This window comes from Emydura macquarii, unplaced genomic scaffold (genome assembly GCF_026122565.2).
Source record: "Emydura macquarii macquarii isolate MOO-44397 ecotype Brisbane River unplaced genomic scaffold, CSIRO-AGI_Emac_v2 contig_499, whole genome shotgun sequence".
NCBI lineage: Eukaryota > Metazoa > Chordata > Testudines > Chelidae > Emydura > Emydura macquarii.
In genome coordinates this window covers 16,105,750-16,130,433 of record NW_027130636.1, presented here as the reverse complement: position 1 = coordinate 16,130,433, position 24,684 = coordinate 16,105,750, and the positions used below count along the sequence as shown (strand labels likewise).

General features: G+C 53.9%; 1 protein-coding gene across 1 annotated transcript; it reads left to right on the top strand.

Annotated features, from left to right (window-relative positions):
• The first annotated feature begins 236 nt into the window (after positions 1 to 236).
• On the top strand, positions 237 to 24,143 carry ANO7 (anoctamin 7). Its single transcript, XM_067538665.1, has 23 exons — positions 237 to 350; positions 1,466 to 1,541; positions 2,176 to 2,342; positions 4,761 to 4,868; positions 5,418 to 5,554; positions 6,301 to 6,358; positions 8,771 to 8,881; positions 9,233 to 9,398; positions 11,579 to 11,669; positions 12,832 to 12,928; positions 13,768 to 13,911; positions 13,998 to 14,135; positions 14,332 to 14,430; positions 14,534 to 14,636; positions 15,970 to 16,081; positions 17,484 to 17,538; positions 18,491 to 18,588; positions 19,697 to 19,848; positions 21,080 to 21,285; positions 22,077 to 22,219; positions 22,886 to 22,976; positions 23,283 to 23,402; positions 23,845 to 24,143. Exons 1-23 carry the CDS (start codon positions 237 to 239, stop codon positions 24,031 to 24,033), a joined length of 2,775 nt encoding a protein of 924 aa, XP_067394766.1. The 3' UTR covers positions 24,034 to 24,143.
• Positions 24,144 to 24,684: the final 541 nt, after the last annotated feature.

Genomic DNA, 24,684 nt, shown 5'->3' with positions numbered 1-24,684 from the left:
GAGAGGGGAAGGAAGCAGCTCCCCACCAGACCACTCCTGTACCACTAGCATCGGGACCAGAGAGGGAGGCAGCCCATGTCTTGATCTCTCCTGGCATGTGGGGGTCCCGCACATTGCGAGGCCTAACCTGCTGCCTCCTGTGGGAGGAGTTTTGGCCCGTCCACGCTGTGCTGGAGCCTCAATCTTGCCGATTTGTTCCCAAACAGCAGCAGGTGCTGGTGGCATGAAGGCTCGAGATGCAGCGGAAAAAGATCAGAGCCGATGACCATGCCAGCCTGATGGGCGAAGAGCAGATTGCTAACGAGCCCTATTACGGGAGCCTGAGCAAGGGCCCCATTGAAATCTCAGAGGTAGGCAAATAAAATCTACAGCTGTGAGGGGGCAGGGCCAGTCAATCTGCTCCCACCACCTCCTGCCCCATGGGGGATGCCTGTGCGGCTATCTGGGGAGCACAGCTCCTGTTTCTGTTGGGGCGGGGGGGTGGAGCGACACCAGGTGGGCCTGCAGCCAGAGGCAAGGAGAAGGGTAGGGTGTTCTGGGAGATCAGCTGCTCCAAGAAATGGACAAGCTTGCACAGAGAGCTGCCCTCTTCCTTACTGGGGTGAGGCTGGCCGGCCATTGTGCATGGACCCTGGATCCTGGAAGTCACTGAGTGCACTGAGACTGATTTGCAGGCAGCAGGTCCCACTGTATGCACGTGACTTCTTACTGCCGTGGCACTTGCTAGCTGTAGGAGGTAGCCCTGCGGGCCATGGCTGCCTCTCAGACAAGAGCTTAGAAACCGAGCTCTTCTCTGCTCTGTGTGGACGTTACGGATCCCAGGGTGCCCTTCAGAAGAGATGGGTTTTGCCTTAGGGTCCGGAAGCAAAACGTTTCTGTCCCTTCCCTGTGGTCCAGCTTGCTCTATACCACTTTTTCAGGGCCTCTGTCCCCAGGAGATGTTCCAGCAGTGCCTGTGTATCTCAGGTAATACTGAAACCTCAGCGCAGCCCTGGAGTCATTGCTGCGCTGCCATCAGTAAATACACAACTGCATGGCAATGGCACATTCAGGTTACAATTTCAAATCTCTCCAAAGTCAGGAAGTGTTTCCAAATTATGTTGAGAACCTGAAAACCCTGAGTTTTGAATCCTCTACTTTGAAAGTCTAACGTTTTTAACACGAGCCCACCTGCCCACTCACTCTCACCCATGCAATTGTAACTGTAAAAAAAAATTTCCCTTTTGTGTGGACTACTTCGGAGATCAGATTCTACTGGTTGCAGGGCACGGCCGTGCAGAAGCGCACAGGACTGCCGTGCTAGGGTAACCCTCACTGCTAGAAACCTGGTGGGGGCTACATGAGTCCAGCAGCACCTTCCCTTCCTTTGGCTAGTCCCTGTCAGCAGTCACCAGGCTGGCGCGGATACAAACCCAATCCCCTTTGTGTCCTGCTGTTTCCTTATGAGTTAATACTTTTTTTCTAGCTGAGCAAACCAAGCCAAGCGGCCCATGTCCCCCAGAGCTCTGCAAATGTCTTCAGTGATGGACGCACCAAGATAGGTGAGGGCACAGCGCAGGGGGAAGTGCTGATCTTTGTGGAGGTGGTTTTGAGCTTGTGTGTGGGGGAGGGGCGGGGGGGCGGCAGCAAGAAGAAAACCTGAAGTCCTCAGCCCTGCTGTCAAGACAGCGCACACCCCTGGGTTCGGATGAGAGGCCTGGGACGTGCCGGCCAGTCCTGATGGACAGGGCTGAACTAAATGGACTCTGCTGGCGGCAGTACTTCTGGTGGGCATTTCTGGAGTTCATTTAGCCCCATCTAGCTTAGTTGTCACGGTTTGTCTCGGAGCCCTGGGTTCTCCCACTGTAAGACAGCACATCTTCCTGAACCGCATGTGGCTGGTGCGTTCCATAAAGGGGCAGGGCTCTTAGGTTATAATCTCCAGCCCGCTATGCTGGAAACAGATGATAGGATGGGCTGGCAGCTCCTCCCTGCACATGTGCCCTTTCTCCAGGCTGCTTGTCATGATTTGGCCCCGTGATACGTGTCCGGATCGGTGGGTGAGCTGGGCAGGTGTGGATGGAGAAGCAGAGGAAGCAATAGATGTGCATGAGCTGGGTGGTTGTCAAGCGCTTTGCCCCCAGTTGTCCTGCAGCATCTGTCTGTGATACGGACACGAGCTGTCTCTTGTCCCAGACTTTGTCCTGGTGTGGGAAGCAGATCCCCAGGAGCAGGAGGGACAGAATGAGGAAGCCAGCGCTGAGAGCGAGGCACCCCGGCGGAGAAGAGCTGTCGATGTTCACGGGACTTGGCGGAAGAAATTTCTGGACAAGCTCCAGGCTGCTGGGCTCTGTATAGAAAAGGTAGCTGGGTCCTTTCTGGTAGCCGGGCTTCTTTCCTGTGTATCATCAGCACACTAGCCTTGTTCTGCAGGGGGAAGAGGGATGAAATTACTTTTTTCATTAGATCTCGTCTTCCCCCTCTGCCTATTGATCCCCGTCCTGATGTGTAGGGGCCACCCTCTCCAGAAAGGGGCACTCTTTGTCCATGTTTGCTTGGCCCTGGCTTCTCTCAGTGGGGAAAGGAAAGCAAAGGGCCAGCTGGCTGGACTGTCTGCGGGAGAAAAGGGGGACTAGAAATGCAGCCATTTGTAAGCAACACAAGCAACCTGCTAGCTTGGGATGATAAATCTAGCAGCTAGCCTTCTTCCCCCACTGGCACCAGGACACATGGGTAGAGCCCGGTGCAGATACAATTATGTGGATCTACATCCGATCCGCATCCACAGGAATAAACTTTTACCTAACCCGCAATCTACCTTCCCTCTTTTAGATTTAATCACATCCACACATCAGCTGTTTTGGAGCCAGCAGCCCCCGATCAGCCCTGCCCTCCCACCTGACAACTGATCAGCTGTTAGGTGGGCAGGAGAGACTAATCAGTTACTCTGGTTGTGCCTCTGGCTGGCAGTTGCTCCAACCCTGCCCCAGAAGTCATGGAGGTCCCGACCTCTGTAACCATCCGATCCATGATCTGCAAGAAATGGTCCACGGATATCCATGGATTTGCAGGGCTCTACACATGGCCAGTCTGCTCTGCATCACTTATCCAGCATTGGGAACCTGATTCATGTAGAAACAAGACCCTGTGTATGATGGAGCGTGTTAAATTTAAATTATGGGGGTGGTCCCCTCATTCAGCTGAGCTGTGCCTTTCGATTCTGTTCTGTATCTCTGTGTCATGTTAGATATCCTCACCATAGTATCTGCTCTACTGGAAGGTGCGCATTAAGCGACATGAATGACTAATGTCTGCAAGTCACTGTCACACTGCCTGGTATGGGACACAGCTAAGAGTGCCAATCTCAGGTCAAACTGCCAGAATACAGGGCATGTACCCCAGACTGGTGGTATACTCTGTCATAAGATTTCACCAAGCCAGTAATAAATTTGTGCTTCCAAAATATTATGCTAGTTATTGTGAAGCCACAGACAGTCCCCTTCAGGCTCTCTAGCCCCTCATGCACCACCCAGATAAACCAGACTTTATGATGAAAGGCTGTTAAAACCAAATTTCATCACACATTAGGTTCTTTCAGTTCCAAAGAACCAGCCACTCACCCCAGGTCTGAGTAGACTTCAGATCTTACACCAAAATCACGCTGACAGCCAATCCTTTAGTAAACTAAAGGTTTATTAATGTAAAAAAAGAGAAGTGTGCTATTAAATAAGTGAATTATACACATTACAGTTGATTTCAGAGTCCGTAGACCAGAATAACAGCATTGCTGTTAAATCTGGTAGCTTGCAGTAAGTCTCTCTGGTTCATCCCAAATATTGATGTCACCATCTGCAGTTTATACCCCCAGTCCATCCATGTGCATGGAAAAATACTGGCTCAAAAATGGAGTCATGGGTCACATGTCTTGTGTGCCTTGCTGAATCACAAGGTATCCATTGTCCTCTGCTCTCTGAGACATCTTTGGGCGGGGGTGAGTCCCGCTGGAAGAGTTGATTCTCTTTCATGGCCCATCAACACATGGCTGGCTAGTGGTGATGTAAATTTGTCTTGTGGGTGTTACCCAGGAACACAGTGTGTTTATAAACGAGCACACAGTAAAATTTCATAGCTTCATACACAACGGTGAGACACACATTTAAACAGGCTAATAATACATAGCAGATTATGGTCCCCTCCCCAATGACTGTGGCAGGGCGGCAGAGGGTGTTTCAGTCTGTAGGGACCGAGGCAGTGTGGTGATGGATGGCTAAGAAATCATCTGATGATCGAGTGTCTTCCATTGGAATAACATTGACCCTGTGCCATATGGTGAGCGTGTCTGACCTGCTCCCATTGCCTAGTTACTCTCCCCACAGGCCTGGCAGGGAGCCCTTCTCTCTCGTGCTGCCCGGCTGGCTGGGACAGCCTGGGCCGCTGCACCATGGAGGTGAGGAAGCATGGACTTGAAGAGGAGCGATGGGAAGTGGCTGCCAGCAGGAGCACGGCTTGCTCTGATGTGATATGGGAGCTGCCTGGGGTGGGCGCTCCCCTGCCGGGCAGTTCCTCAGATACATCTAGAGTGCACAAAGCAAACACCAAAGCCCTGGCAGTGAGTCCCCAGGCCCAGCTCTGCTGAGTGGGGCTCACACTACAGTGCTGAGCACAGTGGTGCAGGGGTTCCCCCCACTGGTTTCAAGAGATTCACCCCAGCTGAGGACTCGCCTGCAAGGCCAGGCCCGGCTCCGGCAGGTGGCTAATGTGCCGTCTGTCCCTCCCCACAGCACGTAGCCCAGGACGAGAAGAAGGTGGTGCATTACGTCCTGTTGAACGCCCCCTGGAGCGTGCTGTGCTATTACGCGGAGGATCTCCGACTGAGGCTGCCCCTGCAGGTGAGGGTCTTTTGAGACTTGTTCCTCTTCCCCCTGGGTGGGGCCCAGACTCCTCCTTTCCCCCCCATTGGAGCCAAGGATCGCCCAGTCACCAGGGTGCGGCCGTCCTGCTGAGCAGTGGTGGGGCTCCACTCCCGTGGATGGTTGCACACGATGGGCTGGGCGATGCTGCAGCTCAGAGCCGGATGGAGGTCACAGCGACACCCCAAACTGAGGGGAAGCGCGTGTGCGCATTCGCTCACCCTTCTGTTTTCAGAGGCCTCAATCCTGTGGGCTTTGCTCAGGCAAAACTGCCCCTGACGTCAGTGGGGAGACTCCTGTGCTGGCTGAGGAGGATCTCTCCCATAACCCTTCAATGCTTCCCACTCGCCTTCTTTCACATGCCATGTGCCTTGTCTGCGCCCATGCTCTCAGCCTCTCACTCTGTGCTGCATGCAGCTGGGCACTGCCTCTCGCCTCCCCCCACCGTCCACTGCCCTTGATGCTGACTCAGCACCATGCTGGCCTCGTGACTCTCCTCCCGAGTGTTTTCTTCTTGCTTGTGCCCAGGCCGTGCCGAATCAGGCTTCAAACTGGTCCGACAGAGTGGCCAAGAGGCTGGGTATCCCCAACCTGTTGCACGAGGAGGTCCCCAACCTGCCCCTGGACTACTACACCTGTCACTTCAAGGCAAACAAGCTGGCATGGTAAGAGCCCCGGGGGCCTGTGGAATGAATTCACTGGCGCTGCCTTGTGCTGATCATGTTTCCTCTGTCCCATACGGAATGAACTTCCTGTGCTGTTTGTTGCCAAGGGCATGGGGTCTGGGACAGGCACTTCCTGAGAAGAGACCTCTGCTCCCACTCCCCCTTAAAAAGTTGATTCTTCCAAAAAGCCTGCAGGCACCCCACAGGGGAAGCTGCTTACACCTCCTGCTGGAGTGCTCGTCCATGCAGCTGCCTACTGCCTGCCTGCCTTCCCCTTCCCTGCCTGTGTATGTTGCCTGTCTAGATCCAGAACTCTTCAGGGCGGGGCAGCATGTGTCAGTATCCCAGACCGCTCGCGCACTGCTGAAGCTATCTGAGCAATAAAGGGATGAGAATTAAATGCCACGTCTCGGCAGGGCATAAGGGACCGGTAGGGAAGAGAAGCCGCGTGTGTGCAAAATGTGCCATAGGGGGTAAGAGTTGATGATGAGTAGAGCCAGGCTGCCCCATGCGAGTGACCCTCGTCAGCCACTCCTCTGAGCTGATGAGTGAAGGCCAGGAGGTGACATACTGGTTGGAGCTCCCCCTGCAGCTGCCTTCTCTTTGGGGCAGGGCATTGCTGTCCTCGGCTGGATGGGGTCAGGAAGCAGCTGGTCATGGGCTCAGGGTGGGAGGCAGGGTGGCTTCTCTGGTGGGTTGTGCTTTGGGGCCTGTTCCTATCACAGTTCTGCTGTGTGTGATTGCAGGTTCCTAGGGAGCAATGAGCAGGACACCTTCTTCAGCAGCACGCAGCGGCACAGGATAGTGAGTACCCTGCCCGGGGCTCGCCGGGGGAGCGGGAGCGGTCACTCCCCCTGGCACTGAGATGGGCCCTTCCTTTGTCTTCCTAGTTCCTTGCTTTTGGGTCAGCCCAGCTGGGACGGGGTTGAGTATCCTGGCCTGAGTTGAAAGGACCTCCCAAGGGAAAGCTTTGGGTGCAGCAGGTTTGGCTTTGGGGTAGGAGGAGAAATGGATGTCGTGGAGAAGGCTCCACTTGAATCTGGAGGGTGCTGGACTTCCAGGGAGGTGTGGGCTTTGGTTTGCAGCCAGGTACAGTGGCCTCTAGGGATGTTGACATGAAGCTGAGAGGAGGCTCAGTTTAGGGGTAAGTTTGGGAAGCTTGAGTAATGAGGGGGCTTGTGACCCTGACTGTCTGGGCACTAGGCACATCCCAGGGGCTGATCAGCCTAAAGAAGGAAGGTCACTTTCTCCTGTGCAGGGTGGGTGTGAAATGTTACCAATCAGACGCCTCTGCTCTGCTACCCAGACAGCAGCATGACACGTCCACCTTGCACAGGTGTGAATGGCTGCAGTGGGGAATCAGCTGTCTATCTGTTTTAGGTACTTACATGGCCCCTGTCATCTTTGTATCTGAGCACCTCACAACCTTTAAAGGCTATGAATGCTGTTATCCCCATTTACAGGTGGGGAACTGAGACACAGAGAGTCTAAGTGACTTGCCCAAGTTCACACGTACAGTCTGGCAGAGCAGGACCAGGTCTCTCAAGTCCTAGCCTACTGCTCTAACCACTGGACCATCCTGCTTCTGTCAGCTCCTGCAAGTCTCACGGTCACTGAATGTGCTGGTCGTGTCCTGCCAGGGTGTGAGGCAACGTCTAATTGTTAGATGGAAGGATTAGATTTTTATCAGTAAATGTCAGTTTTACCATACAACGCAGACTGACAAAAATATTTCCATTGATGATAAGCGAAATTCACAGATAGGCAAAGTGAGAAAAATGCTGCTTGAGAATGTATTAGAGTTTAATTCAAGGATATTTATTTTGTATATTTTGATGTGATGTTGTCAATTTTGTTTTAACGGTTATAGAGCTTTAACTTTGTGAATCACAACATCTACTGTCATTAAATAATTATTGTCTGACCCCCCCATAATTTCCTGCAACTATGAACAATTAAATTAATAAAAAATTTAAAACATGCTTAAACCCTATAATTTTGTGTAACTGAAAATTTAATTTGATTTTAAGAGTGCTTAAAAATAAACATCAGTATTATCCATCATTTATAAAAAGATAAAAATCAAATTCTGCCAAATCCACTAATGATCAATAATATCCTGCTGTCCATAAACCTCAAGACAGAAAGATTTTCCTTCCTGCTCCATCCCTTTGTGCTATAAGCCAAGCAGCCATACAGCCTGGGGCAAAACACTTAATTTCCAAAGAGGAAAGTCAAATTTCTCCCATTGGGGAGCTGTCTGCCCATGGATTAGAATCTGTCAGAAGTGCACAGTGCAAAATACAGGTCAGAACTGATACAAATGCAGCCACTAGCAAATTACCGGTGTATTTGTATGGACACCAAGACACTTATGCTATGAGTTTGTTCCTGACCATAATGACTGGGCTATTGAAAAAGCAGCTACAGAACACAGAGAAAATATCCCACTTATTTTAAAGAAGAGAAAATAGTGAAGCAAAAAAACAGCTATTTGTTTTCCCTTTCCTGTCTGCATTCTTCTCTTCATTTGTGTGACTTTGGACTTAGAGGAATCCTACAACTTTTTTTTTTTTTAATTATCTCTCACCCATTTGCGTTTCTTTATAATGTATAAAGGCCTGAAAGATGTTTTTCAAATAAAGTTGTTTTTCTTCTTTGTTTGTTTTTAACAAAAGAAATATCAGGATGTTAAGTCTGGTCTCCTCTGGGCTTAGGCTTTTCGAGAAGTCTGAAGGAGATGTATTGCAAGGTTTTTGTTCATTCGCGAGCAATGTGGAGTGCAAATTTTTAACAAAGACAGTTTTTCTCCCAAGTGTCCATTGGCAGTTGGAGTTAAATAGATATTAACGCATGCAAAGTTTAAACAGGCTGACAGAAAAACAACCCATCTCTCTAAGTTGCTCCGTTTTCAGTGTCAGGGGAAGGGAATATGCCCATGCCCATGCCCGTGAAAGTCAGGCTTGGAATTGGTGGCAAAAACCATTCCTCTCCCCTCCCCCCCCGGAACACTTGTGTCTGAATTAATTTGAACTTGTTTAGTCTCTTTCCACCCAAATTCTCTGTTTCCCTCTGGAAAGGGATGAAGAGTTGCTGATTGAGAACCTTTGAGGCACAGGTCTCTGTAGCACTGTGCGGTATAGGTGCCTAGAGAGAGATCACGTGGCTCTCGTTGTACCTGTGTCCATGTGACAGTGGTCTCTTTGCTTCCCCCAGCTGTATGAGATCCTAGCCACAACGCCATACGGCCACCTGAAGGAGGGGCAGGTTGGGGTGGATCGGCTGCTGAGCGAGGATGTCTTTGCAGCTGCGTTCCCCCTGCATGACGTAAGTCAGGAGCCAGTCTCTTTCTGGCACCGGTTCCCTGCTACCCCAGCCAGGCTGTAATTCGGTCACGCTCCTGGATCTGCAGCTCAGGGGGCAGCGGGAAGTCCTGGCTGAGACAAAACACGTCTGTGGCCTATGCGCAGGAGGAGCCAGGCTGTTCAGCAAGCTCCTTATTCAACTTTCCCAAAAGAAGACAGAAGTGACTGGACATTAGGGGGCATGGCTGGAGGCAGGGGGCTGCTGCCAAGCCCTCTCCCCAGCACAGCCTGCTGCTCTGCATGGGCAGTTGCGCTGCTCATTTGGAATCGCTCTGCTGCTTGCTCTGGCTGACATGGAGCTTCTCCTATGCAGGGTCCCTTTGAGGCGCCTTCTGGCGGGTTGGCCTCTGATAGCCTGAACGAGCGCCAGGTCCTCTTCCGGTCCTGGGCGAGGTGGAGGAAATGGAACCGATACCAGCCGCTGGATCACATCCGCAGGTACTTTGGAGAGAAGATCGCACTCTACTTTGCCTGGCTGGGTGAGTACAATGCTCCCCACACCCTGCCCTCATCCCTGTCAATACGCAGCCCTGGATGGATCTCCTGCCCTGTTCTCTTTAGCCTCTCGCCGGCACCTCTGCCTCCAGCCAGTTCCCAAGCTGTGTTAGCTGTGTGTTAGAACTGCAGCCTCGCTGCTCAGCAGCTCAGATCTCCTAGTCCAGTCTCCTAGAAATCAGGCTTAGTGAAGAATAATGCCTCCTGCAGCCGGTCTACACAGAAGGGACTGGATCTAACCAGCTGTGGAAGGGCACCACCAGCACCTGTTCTGCCCTGCTCCTTCCTGCTCGTGGGTTTGCCAGCATGCCTCTCCCCCCTCCTGTGGCACCCAGCTTTGCCCTAACCCGGTACCTTCTCCAGGGAGGACGAAGGTTCCACTCGTTCTGCTGCAGGAAATGCAGGGAGAATTACGATCGCTTCTGTAAGCATAGTGCTTTGCTTCCCTGGTGCCGACCCAGGATGGGCTGTACTGGAGCAAGGGGAGCAGGGAGAGTCCTTCTCCTTAGTTCTCAGGTTGCCATTTTCCACTAACCTTCCTTCGTGTGCCTTTCCTGCTTTGGCCTGTTAGACAGAGACTAGATCAGGGCATACTGGCTTACATTTTACTGGGATTGTCTGCAGTTGAAAGCTATCCCTTGCGCAGAGTAGCTCTCCGAAAGCTCCCATGGCCAGGAGCCCTGCCTGTTGTGCCCAAGCTATGAGATGTGTTTGAAATGGAAATGGCTGATCAAGCCAGGGTTCCTAAAAGGGAAGTACACTGCTCCCTGAGGAGCAGAAGTGGCCTTGTGATACGTAACAGAGGCCATCTGGCAGATTGGGCCCCCAGATAGACAAGAAGCTGTGCCCATCTCAGCTGTTCCCCTTGCCTCTGAGAGCTACGCATGCCTTGGTTACCTCCGGATTAGATACGGCAGTTCTCTCCAGCCGGGGCGGGCCGGGGCAGCCCTGGGAAACATATGTTTCGTACCAGTTACTAAGCCCAGTTACTAAGCACACAAGACCAGTGAGAACACACCCTACTGGTGCAATGGACGCTTCACTGGCTCCCTGTCTGTGGCAGGGCTGGGTTTCAAGTCCTATTCCTAATCTACAAAGCCCTGCATGGGACAGGGGGCTCATACCTTCGCCACAGACCATTCTCCGTGGTGGGGCCCCAGCTGCGGCTCTCATCAGAGGAGATCACAGCCTGAGCCTGACTCTGTCTCGATCCCACCATGTCTCTGAGGCTGTCCCCCAGGAACGCCATCCACTCTCATGGCCTGTCTAAGGAGAGGAGAGAGAAAGTGCTGTGAGAAGGGAGGGAAGGAATAAAAGGAGAGAAAATGAATTTAAAATAGCACTGGAAGGGGGAGAAACAAAAAGATGAGCCCTCCTTTGCCTCGGTGTGTTCTGCATGTTGCTGCCTGGCAGTTAGAGGCCATGGAGACAAGACCTGAACCAGTTGAAGGGCTTCAGCCTATTCTCCTCAGCCACAAACATGGGGTTCCAGCAAGTGACTGGGACGTGGCAGGATTGGGAGTGGGACAGTCCACCCTCTCCCCCGAGGATTTCTGGCCCTTTTGGGGGGCTGGCCAAAGAAGGTAATTGCAAACAGGCCAGTGAGTGTAACAGACTCAGCCCTGCCTCCCGCCTTGATTAACTTGGACCCCGGTCCCTGTGTGTTAGACGTGAAATGGGGGCTCCCCAGCCCCAGAGCCACCCGGCCTGGAAAAATTCTGCTCCATGGGAGCAGAACTGAGCCAGCACCGACCAGCTTTGGAAGTCCTGCCCTACAGCTAAACCAAAAGCCGCCTGTCTCTGGAGGCCACATCTCAGGGTGGCAACACACCCAGCTGGAGATTCCTGAAATGAATGCCAGAGTGGGCTAACCCCCAGCCACCTCTTTCACCCGCATGTGGACGGGAGGAAGCCCTGCTCCCTTCGTGATCTTTCAGGACATGGTGCAATGCACGGTGGGAATTCTCCTTTACAATGGCTGGCGGCTGACTGCTCCTTCAGCTGCTGGCGTGCAGCACCTCTCTCCGCAGCAGCAGCTGGTGGCTTCGCTAGGAATGTGGGGCTCAGAGCCGGGCCATGGGCTCTGCTTCTGAGAGGAGGGTGCGGGTCGGCTACGGGTCCTGCGTTTGCAGTGGGGGACTTGTGTGCTCTCTTCCTTCTCTAGGTTTCTACACTGGGTGGCTCTTGCCTGCGGCAGTGGTGGGGACGCTGGTCTTCATAGCAGGCATCTTTCTGATGCTGAGTGACATACCTACGTAAGTGCCAGCCTTTCTCCCCTTTCTGTCCTTGTCTCCTCCTCCTGTCTCCCACTGGCTGTGGGGGAAAAACAAACCGAGCTGGCTTCAACACTGAGCTGGATAACTTTATGGAGGGGATGGTCTGATGGGACAGCCTAGTTTGGCAATTGACTGATCTTTGACTCCTGGTGGTAGATATGCCAATGGCCTGTGAAGGGACGTTAGATGTGATGAGTTCTGAGTTATAGAGAATTCTTTTTTGGGTTTCTGGCTGATGAGTCTTGCCCACATGCTCAGGATTTAACTGATCGCCATACTTGGGGTCCAGAAGGAATTTTCCCCCAGTGCAGATTGGCAAAGGCTCTGGAGGTTTTTCGCTTTCCTCTGCAGCATGGGGCATGGATCACTTGCTGGTGGATTCTCTGTACCTTAAAGTCTCTAAACCATGATTTGAGGACTTCACTAACTCAGTCAGAGGTTAGGGGCCTGTTACAGGAGTGGGTGGGTGAGGTTCTGTGGCCTGCGATGTGCAGGAGGTCAGACTAGTGATCTTATTGGTCTCTTCTGACCTTAGAGTCTATGAAGCCTCAGGTAAGGCCGGAAGTCAGCAATTCCTGGCTGCTTCCTCTGAGGTTAGGCCACTAGGCCATGGCATCCCCAACACACATACACTTGCTTTCGATCAGACCTGGCTTCCCACAGGCTTCAGAGCAAAACCCTCAGTGAGCAATCCAAGTTAGAGGGGCTCAAAGCCACAAACACCCTGCAGAGACATGTCACCCAGGACTTCACCGCGCGTGGCCACACACTCCTCCTGATGTGACAGCTGTGTGCCATGGCTCTGCCCTCAGGCTCCAGTTCTGTGAGGTGTTTCTGTCCTGGGCAAGGATGGGCAGCAAAGGGCTAGTGCTCTGTGCTGCCATGTGGGCATCCCAGCTGTGATGCCTAGGACCACGCTCTGACGTGGGGATCTGCAAGAGGAATGTACTCAGCAGCTGCACTTCCCCAGAACCCCCTGGCTGATTTGAGGAGCAGTGTTTATGGGCTTTCATGGAGTCTTGGGCAGTCTTGCATCATGGGGAGGAAGGAGGCCCCCGAGAGGTGGGAAATAGTGGCACAGAGCAGAGAAAGTAACATGGTCCCAATTTCTTTCCTCATCCCTGCCTCTCTCTGCGCCCAGGCAGGAGATCTGTGAGAGTGGGGCTCAGTACCAGATGTGCCCGCTGTGCAAGGAGTGCCCATATTGGCAGCTCTCCAGCATCTGCAGCATGTTCAAGGTGAGGTTTGTTAATTTCCAGAGGGGAGGGCCCAGAAGAGAGATTATCCTTCAGTCACCCCGTAGGTGGTGATTGCCAGATGTTCACAGTGCTGTCTTGCCCTACGCCCTGGCCCGGCTGGATTGGCAGGTGCTGTGTTTCTGCACTGCGTGGGGCGATAACCATGCTGTTTGCACTAGCACAATGGGCTGGGATTCGCTCTCTGCCTTTTCATCATACTGATGCCAGAGGAAACATCTCATGGGACATGCTCTTGTGTGAGAGACGAGAGGACCAGGACATGCCTCCTCCATGACCTCTCCTCATCTCCTCCCACCAGCTGCATTGGGCCATTTCCTCTCTTTCTAGTCTCCCTTCTCCCACCCAAGCACATTGGCTGCATCCCATCTCCTCAAACCATCCCTCTCCAGCACCTTTTCTTCTCCCTGGGCTGTTACTCCGCAGGTCAACTCCCCTAATTCTCTGTTGGGTCCCCTCCCCTCCCACCCCTCTTCTTCCACTGCCCATCAGCCTCTCTTCCGTCTCCAGACCCCCCTGCTATCTCCCCTCAGTGAGAAGAGCTCTCTGGCTTGGTCCAAGGACGCTGTCTGACGCAGCGCTCTGGTTCTTGCAGATGATCAGTTCCTGCGTGCTTTGTCTCTTACTGAAACCCCAGTGCCTCCCCCAGGGGAACCATGTCTGTTCCAGAGGGAGATTTTCTCTCTCTCTCTCCCACCCTCGCCCCGCTTCACACACCCAGAAAACTGGCACGCCACCACTCTTGGGAGCCTCGCTGCAGAATTAACTAGCGTCCCTTTCCTCTCCTGAGCGTTCCTCACCCGCCCTGCTTCGCCCCATAGGCAGGTCGCCTCTTCGACCACGGAGGGACCATTTTCTTCAGCATCTTCATGTCCCTGTGGGCTGTGACATTCCTGGAGTACTGGAAGCGGATGAACGCCAGCCTGGCGCACCGCTGGGACTGTTCAGATTTCGAGGACATTGAGGTACAGACCGGGCCCTGCGTCACCCAGCTGACGTCCCAAAGCCATATAAAGCTAAACAAAGGTGGTGCCTTTCCCCTCTGTCCTAGGAGCGGCCGCGACCCCAGTTCACCGCCATGGCTCCCATGACAATGCAGAACCCCATTACTGGAGCAGAGGAGCCCTATTTTCCCAAGCGGAACCGTGTAAACCGGGTCATGGCTGGATCAATGGTCATCATCATGATGGTAAGGGCCCTGCAGGCCCCTGCCTGCCTGTGCCTGGCTCATGGAGTGCTATGAGCTCCTGGCACGACTCTGCCTCCTCTCTGCCTGCTCTCCATAGCTGCCAAGGCCCACAGGGATCTGTGTGAGCCTTGTCCCCCCAGTTATGCTCTAGTCCCTGATGGGCATTGGAGCTCATGGCCACCGGGTGTGTTTGCAGATTGCTGTTGTGGTGATGTTCTTGATCTCCATTATTCTGTACCGGGCGATCATCAGCATCCTCGTCTCCAGATCTGGAAACTTCCTCTTCGTGGCATCGGTAAGATGTGGATGCAGCCAGCTGTGCCCTTGGGTTTACAGGGTGTGAGCAGGCCCCAGGGGATGTTTTGGGTCATTCCTTCTGCTCGCCTCTTTTCTTTTAGGCATCTCGTATTGCCAGCCTCACGGGCTCAGTGGTGAATCTGATCTTCATCCTCATCCTCTCCAAAATTTACATTGCACTGGCCCATTTCCTGACCAAGTGGGGTGAGTGAGCTCATCATGGTGGAGGGGAAATTGCACAGACTTCAGCTGTGTTTCCCTGGGGCAGTTCCTGACGGGCCTGGTTCCCACTCCTTTGCCCCTTGTGTGTTGCTGTTAGATACACCAGCCCAAAGCGAGTGTGAATCACTGCTGGTCTGGGACAGAGTCACATCCACTGCACATGGGAGTGGGGAGTCTGGTCCACTGTCTTCAGTTGGATTCTAACTCCATTAAGCAGGGGCTGTTGAAAGAAATTGGATTTAGGTGCAGAAGGGGGGGAAAAAAAAAAAGCAGAAACACAAGGATACAGATCAGGAACTGAGAAAGGTGGAAGAGCTCAGGTCCAAGTAGATGGATACTACGGCAGGGAATGAGTGCAGGTATCTGGGGATAGATATGGGTGTAGGGACAAGGTTGCCACGGACTGTATTATGTCCTGCAAGCATTAGCTAGTGTGACACGAGGAATTTGTGTCAGACGGCAAAACATCAAAAGTTGCAATGCAGGAGTCCTGCAGTCAGGTACCCAGTGGCTTTGTGTGGGGTCGAGGGTAAACGCTGCAGATATCTGAGGAAGAGCTGTGTGTGTAGTGGGACCTTGGAAATAGAGGACTGAATTTTTGACAATCTTTTTGATGAATGTTTTCATTTTGTTTGAAATTTTTTGTTTTATTTTTTCTGGTTTTTGGCTTCAAGCGGAAAAAAAACACAAAAACTTTGGTTTCCATTTAATCAAAAAGGTGAAATTTAGTGACGATTGCTGTATATTTTCTGCCAACAATTTCAAACTTAAATGAAATGAAAATGTTTTTGTTAATTTTTTTTTTTTTGCAATATTGCAGTTTTTGAGTAGGTCTAAAAATAATAATACAGGATAAGCTCTTCATTAGCCTTTTTCAAAAGAAAAATAACTCTAATGAATCTGCTAGTTTATATCATTGCCCTCTGCTGAACAGAATCAGAACTGTACAAGTGTGTGTCCTAGGTCTTCTACTGCTAATTGTTAATGGAGATTCTCCATAGGCTCAAGAAGCAGGGCCCTAAGCTTTTGCACAAGAGGAACAGGGTTCTATCCTGACAGTCACTATGGTGTTCTTCATGGGCATCCCACCTAACATGAAATCCTGGATGCCTGTGGATTTGTTGGGAGTTTTAAAATGCAGACACCTTAAAGCTCAAACAGAAAAGCCCCCTAAAGAACACACAGTTATCCAGGTTCTCCTGCCAGGGATGCTGTTGCCATGGTTACTGGGAGGAGAGGAGTAAGTGCTGCTAGTCGCCTTGAATGTTGCCACAGGCAGATCTGATGCCCCTCTATGTGTGTTGCTCATCTCCAGAGATGCACCGGACCCAGACAAAGTACGAAGATGCTTTCACCTTCAAAGTGTTTGTCTTCCAGTTTGTCAATTTCTACTCTTCTCCCATCTACATTGCATTCTTCAAGGGCAGGTAAGGCCATTCCAGGGAGAGCAGCTCTCCCATTCCCTGTTCCCCGGCCCCCTCCTCCAGATGTAATCCACAGCTGGCCCAGAGTAGAAAGGCTTTGGGACATGGGGATGAGCAGTCTGGTGGCTAGCCCGGCCATAGAAAGTGGCCAGGTCGCTGCAGCAGTGCTGCCATCTAGAGGCAATGAGAGGTACGTGAAGCTCCGGGCCCAATTCTAACGTGTGAAGGAGAAACCAACCTAGTGCCCTGGGTGGGTAAAGCAACCCTGTATCTTTCCAGGCATGCAGTGAGCGTGCCAGAGAGCGGCAGTGCCTTGCCCATCGTTCAGAACAATGAGGGGCTGAGGCTTGGAGACCTGTCTCGGAAGGGCCGCTATGTGGGAACAGCACAGCCGAGCGTTTGGGCAGCACATGCCCTTGGGAAAGCCCCTCCAAAGGCCCAGCGGAGACTCCTTCAGTGGGGAGTCCTGTGTGCAGAGCGGGGATCCTGAGGGGAAGCCAGACTGGGGCTGTGTTGCAGAGCAAGCTATGGGTGCCTTGTCAGAGGTAGCAGTGAATCGTCTAGCCAGCTGATGGCTGGGGAAGGCCTGCTATATCAGCACCTGGCGGACCCTGGTTCAAGACCTCGACCACCACTATTTTAGAACCCCCTACTAAGATCTGGGCCCTGCTGTGCTGGGCGCTGCAAACACAGTGAGACCCAGCCCCGAGAGCATACAATCGAAACAGACGGTGGTTGAGAGAGGAAACAGGCAGGCACCGGGAGTGACGTGACTTGCGTAGGTCGCCCGTCAGGGCAGGGCACGACTAGCTGGGGATGTGACACCCAGGGCTCCATGCCTGATCCAGGACCGGCTTGCTCCTCAGACCTGATGGAAATGGGATCGGGAGCAGAGGGGCAAGCAAGGGAGCGGGCACTGGGACCAGTATCGTCCTTGGCTGAAGTGTGGCTTCAAATGCCTCGCACATGTGAGAGGAGGAAATGACCATCTGGGGCAGGACCGGGGCAGTCTCTGACGATCTTTTGGCCAGTCAGCCCGCAGAGTGCACTGTATCCCCCTCTCTTTGGGAAGAACAGGGCACAGGGTGTGCAAGAAGTTCCTGACACACACGTCCAGCCCATTTGTTCCCTGCAGTCTGGCCTGGCCTCCATGCACAGTGTCCCCAGGGCATCATCAGTCCTGGTGTCCAAGGTGGCCGGGGGTAAATCTTGCCTTGTCCCATTCAGCCCAGCAGGACTGGCTGAGGGGCATCGTCAGCCTCCCAATGGACAAGGGTGGCTGGGTTGTGGGAGCAGGGATCTGCAGGGTGCACGGCAGCACCAGGCCCTGGGTAGCCTGCAGAGGAAGAAGGTGGCTGGGGGATTCAGCTGTGAAGCTAGTGCTCTGTTTCCCTGGCTTCCCCAGGTTTGTCGGCTACCCAGGGCACTACAGAACCTTGCTTGGGATCCGCAACGAGGAGGTGCGTATCGCTTGGGACAGACTGAGGACATAAAGCATGGCTGCGCTGGGTCAGACCCATGGTCCATCTGGGCCAGGACCCTGACCCTGGCTGGTCCAGGTGCCTCAGAGGGCATGAACAGAGCAGGGCAATTAGCGAGTGACCCATCCCATTCCCATCCCCCATGCCCAGCTGCTGATAGGTGGAGGTTTAGGGGCACCCAGAGCCTGGGCTAACAGCAGGGTGAAGTCCAAGGAAACTACCAGACAGAATGGGGACCCTTGGCTGGGGCGTCAGGAAACTCCCCCAGCCCCAGCCCAGCTCTGTGCTCAGGGAAGGCTCCTCAGCTCTCAGGCCTGAACTCTGCCTGTCCAGAGCCAGAGGCGGCAGCCTTGGCCAGCCGCAGTGCCAGGGTAGCGAGCTCCCAGCCTGACCGCCCCAGCCCAGAGCTTGTTTGCTGTCCTCCAAGGCCTCTGGCAGGACCCACACAGGCTTCTGTGGGGCCCCAGGCAGGATGTGGGCATCGTCCCGAGAGGAGCAGGGGCAGCGCCTGGGGAATCTCCCTCTCTGGTTGCCCACCCCGCAGCACCAAGAAGTGGGGGTAGCCAGACTCCACCCCTACCCCAGCCACCTAAGTGGGGACCCCTCCCCCCAAAGACTAGCGGCCACAGCTGGGGCTCTTTGCCCCCCCCCCCCCAGCAGTCAGACCTTTGGCCCTGGGGCTACACTGAGGGTTGGGACTGGGAGGCGGAGGTCCGGTGCTGCAGGCTGCTGCTCGCCAGGGTCTTCTGGCTGCCTGTGACACCACTGCCGCCAGGCCACGGCAATGGAGCCAGGGTCATGTGTCAGGGGTAGCCTCTCCTGTGGGAGGTGGAAGCTGGAGGGCCCCACACCCGGACCAACCCCCTGCCCAGACCCGGGCCCTTCTCAGAATGTGCAATGTAGCTGACAGGCCTCTGTCCTTCCTGCACAGTGTGGGGCTGGCGGTTGTCTCATTGAGCTCGCCCAGGAGCTGCTGGTCATCATGGTGGGAAAGCAAGTCATTAACAATGTGCAGGAAATCGTCATCCCGTAAGTAGCTAGTGAGTGTGCTGGCGGGGCGGGCGGGGGGAGCACCCAAGCCCAGCTCCACAGCGAGCCAGGGGCGTGGGCAGTTGGTCCTGGCAGATGCTGGCACTGAGGGGAGCCGCTGCCAAGCCTTGGGCCGGCAGGGCTAGGCAGGGAGGTGCGGGTGCCTCCATGCTGGGGCATTGTGAGCAATTCAGGACGGGGGAAGCGCCAAGGGGTGTGTGCATTCATTTGCCCCCCTTCTCCTTGGACTGCGCCTAGCCCTAGCACTCTACCTGGGCTGTGGCTTGAAGGCAGTGACCTGGGGGCCCCATTCCTGTCCTTCCATTGGTGCCGGAGGAGGGGCAGTCGCAGGTTGCTGAGACAGATGGGCAGGGAGGGTGGGGGAACAAAGCTGCTTTGCAGTAGGTCTCTTGGCAAGTTGAGCATGTGCGTTATGGAGCCTCTGGCTTCCCATTGCTGCTGCCCTGTCTGCTGCCTGCAAGCTCTGTCGTGATTCTCCAGCGCAGGCTCCCACCGGAGGAGGCATTGGAGGAGCAGGGGGGAGTGAACCGGGCCAGGAGCACTGGAGCGGCTTTGCATGGCCCTTTCCTGGAGTAACATCCAACCCTTGCCTCAAACGCAGCTCAGCCGACTCTCCACGTTTGGGCTCTGCCATGCCCAGGGCAAAGGCGTCTTTGCCAGGTGATCCCCAGCTGCCGGAGTGCCCCTTGGGCCCATGGGCCGCTGGGCACACATGACAGCAGCCTTTGACTGGCCCTCGCCCCAGAATTCAACACAGAAAGGGGACGTAAAACCACCTTTGCCCCCCACCCTGCTCTGGTGCCAAGCCCAGCCCAGCTGGTCCAGAGACCTGGCCCTGTGGCTGCTCTGTTCGGAACGGGGAACCAAACATGCTGGAGCCAGGCCTGGACCAGGCCTTGCTGCCAGCAGTGTCTTTCTGTGGGGAGTGCAGAAGGTCCCTCTGGTGCTAGCGCCCCAGAAATGTCAGGGCATCTCGCAGAGCCAGCAGCATGGCTTCCGGCATAGCCAGAGAGAATAAGCCTGGCCATTTCCCAGCAGTGTCTGGGTGTCACCTTTCCAGTGACCTCTCCTTTCTCCGCTCCCCCAGGAAGCTGAAAGGCTGGTGGCAGAAGTACAAGCTTCGCTCCAAGAAGAGGCAAAGCAAAGAGGCCCAATCGGGCCTGATGTTGCAGGCGCCCTGGGAGAGCAACTACGAGCTGCTGGTCTGCGAGGGGCTGTTTGACGAGTACCTGGAAATGGGTAGGGCCCAAATTCACCTGGGGAAGGGTGCGGTGGGGAGGGAACCACTAGCAAGTGTCCTGGCTGGGAGGGGTCCCTTGATCACTGACAGAGCAAGAGATGCAGCTGGAGGGGAGATGGCCCTCAAGGGAGGAAGCATGTGCAGTAGGTAGGATTGCTGGTAACGGGGCGTAGATTGCTAGTCACGCGCGCCGTGCTCGCTGGTGCCCCCTAGTGGTGGTGGTTGGGAAGCCCCACCTTTTCTAGCACGGCAGCTTGAGTCAAGTCCTAGCGAGCGGGCTCCACGTCCCAGCCGTGGTGGGGAATATTCTGAGCTGTGGGACTGCCATCAATTTCTTAAGGGAACCCTCCATTAAAGGTGGCAGCCGTGTGAAACTGACCCAGAGACACAGCTCTGCCTTCTGGAGGGAAAATGGGAGCCCAGGCAGAGCATTTCTCTCCCTTCCCCAGCAGAAATTAACTTATGCCAGCAAGTTCTGTTTTGCCCCATCTCAGCCCTGCCAAACAGCCTCCTGGGTCTGGCTTGATGCACAGAATTTTCCATGGGAAGCCTCCACCTCAGGCTTGGAGGGACCCTAGGGCTCCCACTCTGGCTGTGCCACATCCCAGCTTCCTCTGCCTCAAGAATCCTCTCCACTCCCTTCTGGAGCCAGCCACAGTGGAGCGCCAGCGCTAGCTCTCTGCACCCTTAGGTGGGCCCCATCTGCACAGCCCAGCTGTGTCAGTCAGGTGCCACGGGTGATCTTTGACTGACACAGCTGGGCCAGCAGAAGCCCCGGTGTAGCACGGCTGTGCTTTACAGTATAGCTCGTTCGGCTCCTGGACGGAGGTTGCACTATCCGGTCTAGCTATGTCGGTGCCAGGGGCACCTGGGCAGGAGAGCGGACAGGTAGTCCTGTACTAGTAAAGCATGCCTTGCGGCTGAGCGCACGCCTTCCCTGCTTACCAGGGTCTGTCAAGTGATGCTGGCAGCCTGTCTCAGATGGAAAAGAGGCCAGTGCGTCTCCAGCCAGAGGAGCAAACCAGAAAGGTGCCCACAGAGAGCTTTGAATTGCTACGTATCCCCCGAGAGACGTCCAGCTCTCGTCCTTTGGAGAGCAGAGAGAGTGGGGCGGGGACGGGTGACCAGAGAGACCTGCACTGAGTGCTGAGCACTCAGTTCAAACACGCCAGCCTCTGCGCTGCTCACCCCACTGCTGTGTGCGCTGATGGGTCTTTCCTTCCACGACAGTCCTGCAGTTTGGCTTCATCACCATCTTCGTGGCAGCTTGTCCTCTGGCGCCTCTGTTTGCCTTGCTCAACAATTGGGTGGAGATCCGCCTGGATGCACACAAGTTTGTCTGCGAGTACCGGCGGCCTGTGGCCGAGCGGGCCCAGGGCATTGGCATCTGGTTTTATATCCTAGAAGTCATCACCCACTTGGCTGTCATCAGTAACGTGAGTGGCCCTGGGCAGTGAGGAGAAACCGGCTCCCTGCCTTCAGACGCAGCCAGCCACATAGCTGACATTTGACTAATGTAACCTGTAGCATCTCGTTTGGGATCTGAACGGCAGCCACTGAGCGTGGCAGTACCAGGGCAGGGGACTGAAAGCCACAACTAAAGAGAATGTTGTTATAAGCCCACTTGGCAGATGCAAGTCTGCTGGCGCAATACTGTAACTGCACTAAAGCGCCCGCAGAGCTGTCATGCTGTGTGCCGGAGTCGAAGGCTGCTCCAGCCAGGTCCTCTGATTTGGTTGCCCCATACAAGGGTGCTCCCTGTTGTTGGAGCAGGAATGCCTGATGGCTCGTCGTCTCTGCAGCTCAATTTCCCAGCGTGATGAAGGGACCATTTGTCATGATATGAAGGAGGCATCTGACCCATGAGTGCTGTGAAGTGGCGCAGGGCTGTATGCGTTTGACGAATAAAGGATTGCAGCTCTAAGTGACAATAACCCTGTAATCCTCCATCCAGACTGCCCTGGAATTTGCCTCTGTAAGGTGGAGCGTCAGGCCCTGGGACCTAGGGTTGGGTGTTTGTGTCCTATTGGCTCTGCTGGAGGGGGGACAAAAGGTGAGGCCCAGTCACACAAGGGGTCTCCACAAGAGTCGTATGTAGGATCTCCCAGAGTCACAGCGTAACAACACTCAGCCTGAGAGTCTAGGGGTCTGCTGAAAAGATGTGGGGACACCGGTCATGTGGCCGTAACCTGGCTGTTGCCCCAGTGTGTTTTCCTCATTATTTCAGGCCTTCCTGATTGCCTTCACTTCAGATTTCTTGCCCCGGCTGTATTACCAGTACACCCATGCCACTGACCTACAGGGCTATGTTAACTTCACGCTGGCGTATGCTCCAAAGCACTTTGCCTCACAGCACAATGTCACCTGCAGGTAGGATTCCCCGCTCGCTGCCTGGGGGCTCTGACAAAGCATCCTCCAGGTGAACTGCAACCCCTCATTTTTCCTGGTGTTTGTTTTCTCCTCCTTGGGAGCCCAGCCCTGTGTTGGGAGTGGGAGTGAAAGGTGGGCTTGGTTTCCACTTAAGCCAGTGTGAGACTTGTGCTCACAAAGTATTTCCAACAGCTTACTGTGAATGTCGCCCCGCACCTAGCAGGGAAGGGAGACCCACAGGCTAATTCGGGGACCAGACACACACCCAGTCACACCTGAGTTAGAAAATGCAGCTTTAGCTGCACTAGGACACTTGCTGGTTGGCTCCGTCATGCAGAGGGCGCTACATGTGTTGTAAAGCCATCTGTGAGGACCTTGAATTTTTTGAGCCCCTTCTACACTCACTGACTGATTTATCTTGCTGCCGCTTGCCAAGCCTGGAAGGATGGGTGCATATTCCTGCCTGGAGAGCCGGCAGCAGCCAGCCCTTACCCAGACAGTTCATGTGGCCTGATAAATACCAGCAGTTGTTAATCCTTATGCATGATTGTTTATGTGGATGCAGTCACAGAAGGCAAATTAGTGGGAGTGAGAATAGCAAGGGCTGGCAGGCATCTCTTTCCCAGCTGTGAAACCTGGAGGTGCAATGTCCTCTTCTCTCCCCAGGTACCGTGCATACAGGGAGGAGAGCGGCCGGTACTCGCTAACCTATTGGAACCTCCTAGCAATCCGCCTGGCCTTTATTATAGTGTTCGAGGTACCGTCCTCTCATTGGCCTCTATCAGTCCCTGCTCCCCAGTGGTTGTTCCCTGGCTGGCCCATTCCACGGCTTAAGTTCTTTTTTCTCCACCTGTCCCAGGGGCAGGCACTGTCCAGCACCGCCTCTTCCTGCCCCACAGAGGTGCTGCCCCATGGGGTTGAAGAGAGTGCACTCTCCTGGGGCTACTTGAGTCCGGCCCAGGCTCAGGTGACTTGGCTGAGAATGCCACCAGTTCCACGCTCGCCTTGCTTAGGAAAGAATCAGCTGCCTGATGGGACACATTTTTCTCTTCCTCATTTCCAGCACGTGGTTTTCTTCATTGCTCGTGTGATAGATTTGCTGGTGCCGGACATCCCCGAGTCCCTGGAGATCAAGGTGAAGCGTGAACGTTACCTAGCCAAGCAGGCACTGGCTGAGAACAAGGTAAACCTCAAGTGGCTCCAGGCCAGTTGTCTTTAGGTGACATGCTTTCCTGGGGGCCTCCACTGCCCACTCAGCACCAATGGGAAGATGTAGGGACAGAAGCACCAAGTAACACCCCCCCCACACACACCTTTTGAGATTCATGAGTTTCATTAGCAGCTGGGTGCTCCCTGTTTATCCATGTTTGACAATCTCTTCACTCATTTCTTGCTACCCCCCTTTCACCCGTGTGGCTGTCGTTACGGGCCAGGCATCTCTGCTGTGTCAGTTCTGCCCCTAGCTCCGAGAACTCCGGGCTGCATAGTGTACATATCTTAGGCTGCTCTCCTTTACAATTAACTGGTATTGCAGCCGTTAGAAAGCTATCCTCTGTACACTAACCACACGCTCTACTGCTGTGGATACTGATTGTCCTTCCTTCTTTTGACCCACGGCTGGGTAGGCCCTCTTTGAGAAAAAGGAAATCAGAGCCACCTCCAGCACTACAGAAACAGCACCCAAAGACTGGGAGTTAGATGAGCTGCATGAAAACCAGGAGTCTACTCAACTGCGTAAGATGACATCTACACCCACCGCAGCAGCTAGTCCTGAAACTCAGCCTCAGCTTGAGCCTGATGCAGGATCCTCATAAATTGCTGTTCTGTTTTAAAATACAAACACAATAAATGGTGACTGCTCATAGGTGGGAGTGAAGTTAAACAGGGACTAGTTAAACACTGGAGCGTATCATTTCTAGCACTCACCTGTGGAGACTAACTCAACTTGTCTGACCCTGATCTGGATGTCTGCGTTGTGTGTGTGTAAAAAACCTTGCAGAATTATTTTACTGAAATTTCAGAGTGGATGAGGGGTAGGTCCATGGATAAATAAAGCACTCCCAGTAATAGAGAGAGGAATACTTAAATACCAGCTAAAGCCTAAGAGTTCTGCAAGTTAAAGAAAGTCAATAAACCTGGGGAAACTTTGATTGAGGTGGAAGAAGTTGATGGAATGAGGACTCGCTGAAGACATTTCTTCTAGTGGTGAGATGGGTTAGGGGGCAGGTGCGCTGTTTATCCCTCCCTCAGGCAGCACATGGAGAGCGTAGGGGAGCAGCAGTGCTTCAGACTGAAATGAAGGAAGCCCCACTGCTCCAGTGAGGCAGGAAACAGCAATTCAATAGGGTTGGCTCTTAACCAGGTGTGGGGGGATGTTAGTGGAAGTCCCACCTCACTCCTCCCTGGCCCTGTTACCAGCAAGAGGAAGTATGGAGCTCTGCATGACATCGGCTCTGTCTTTCCTG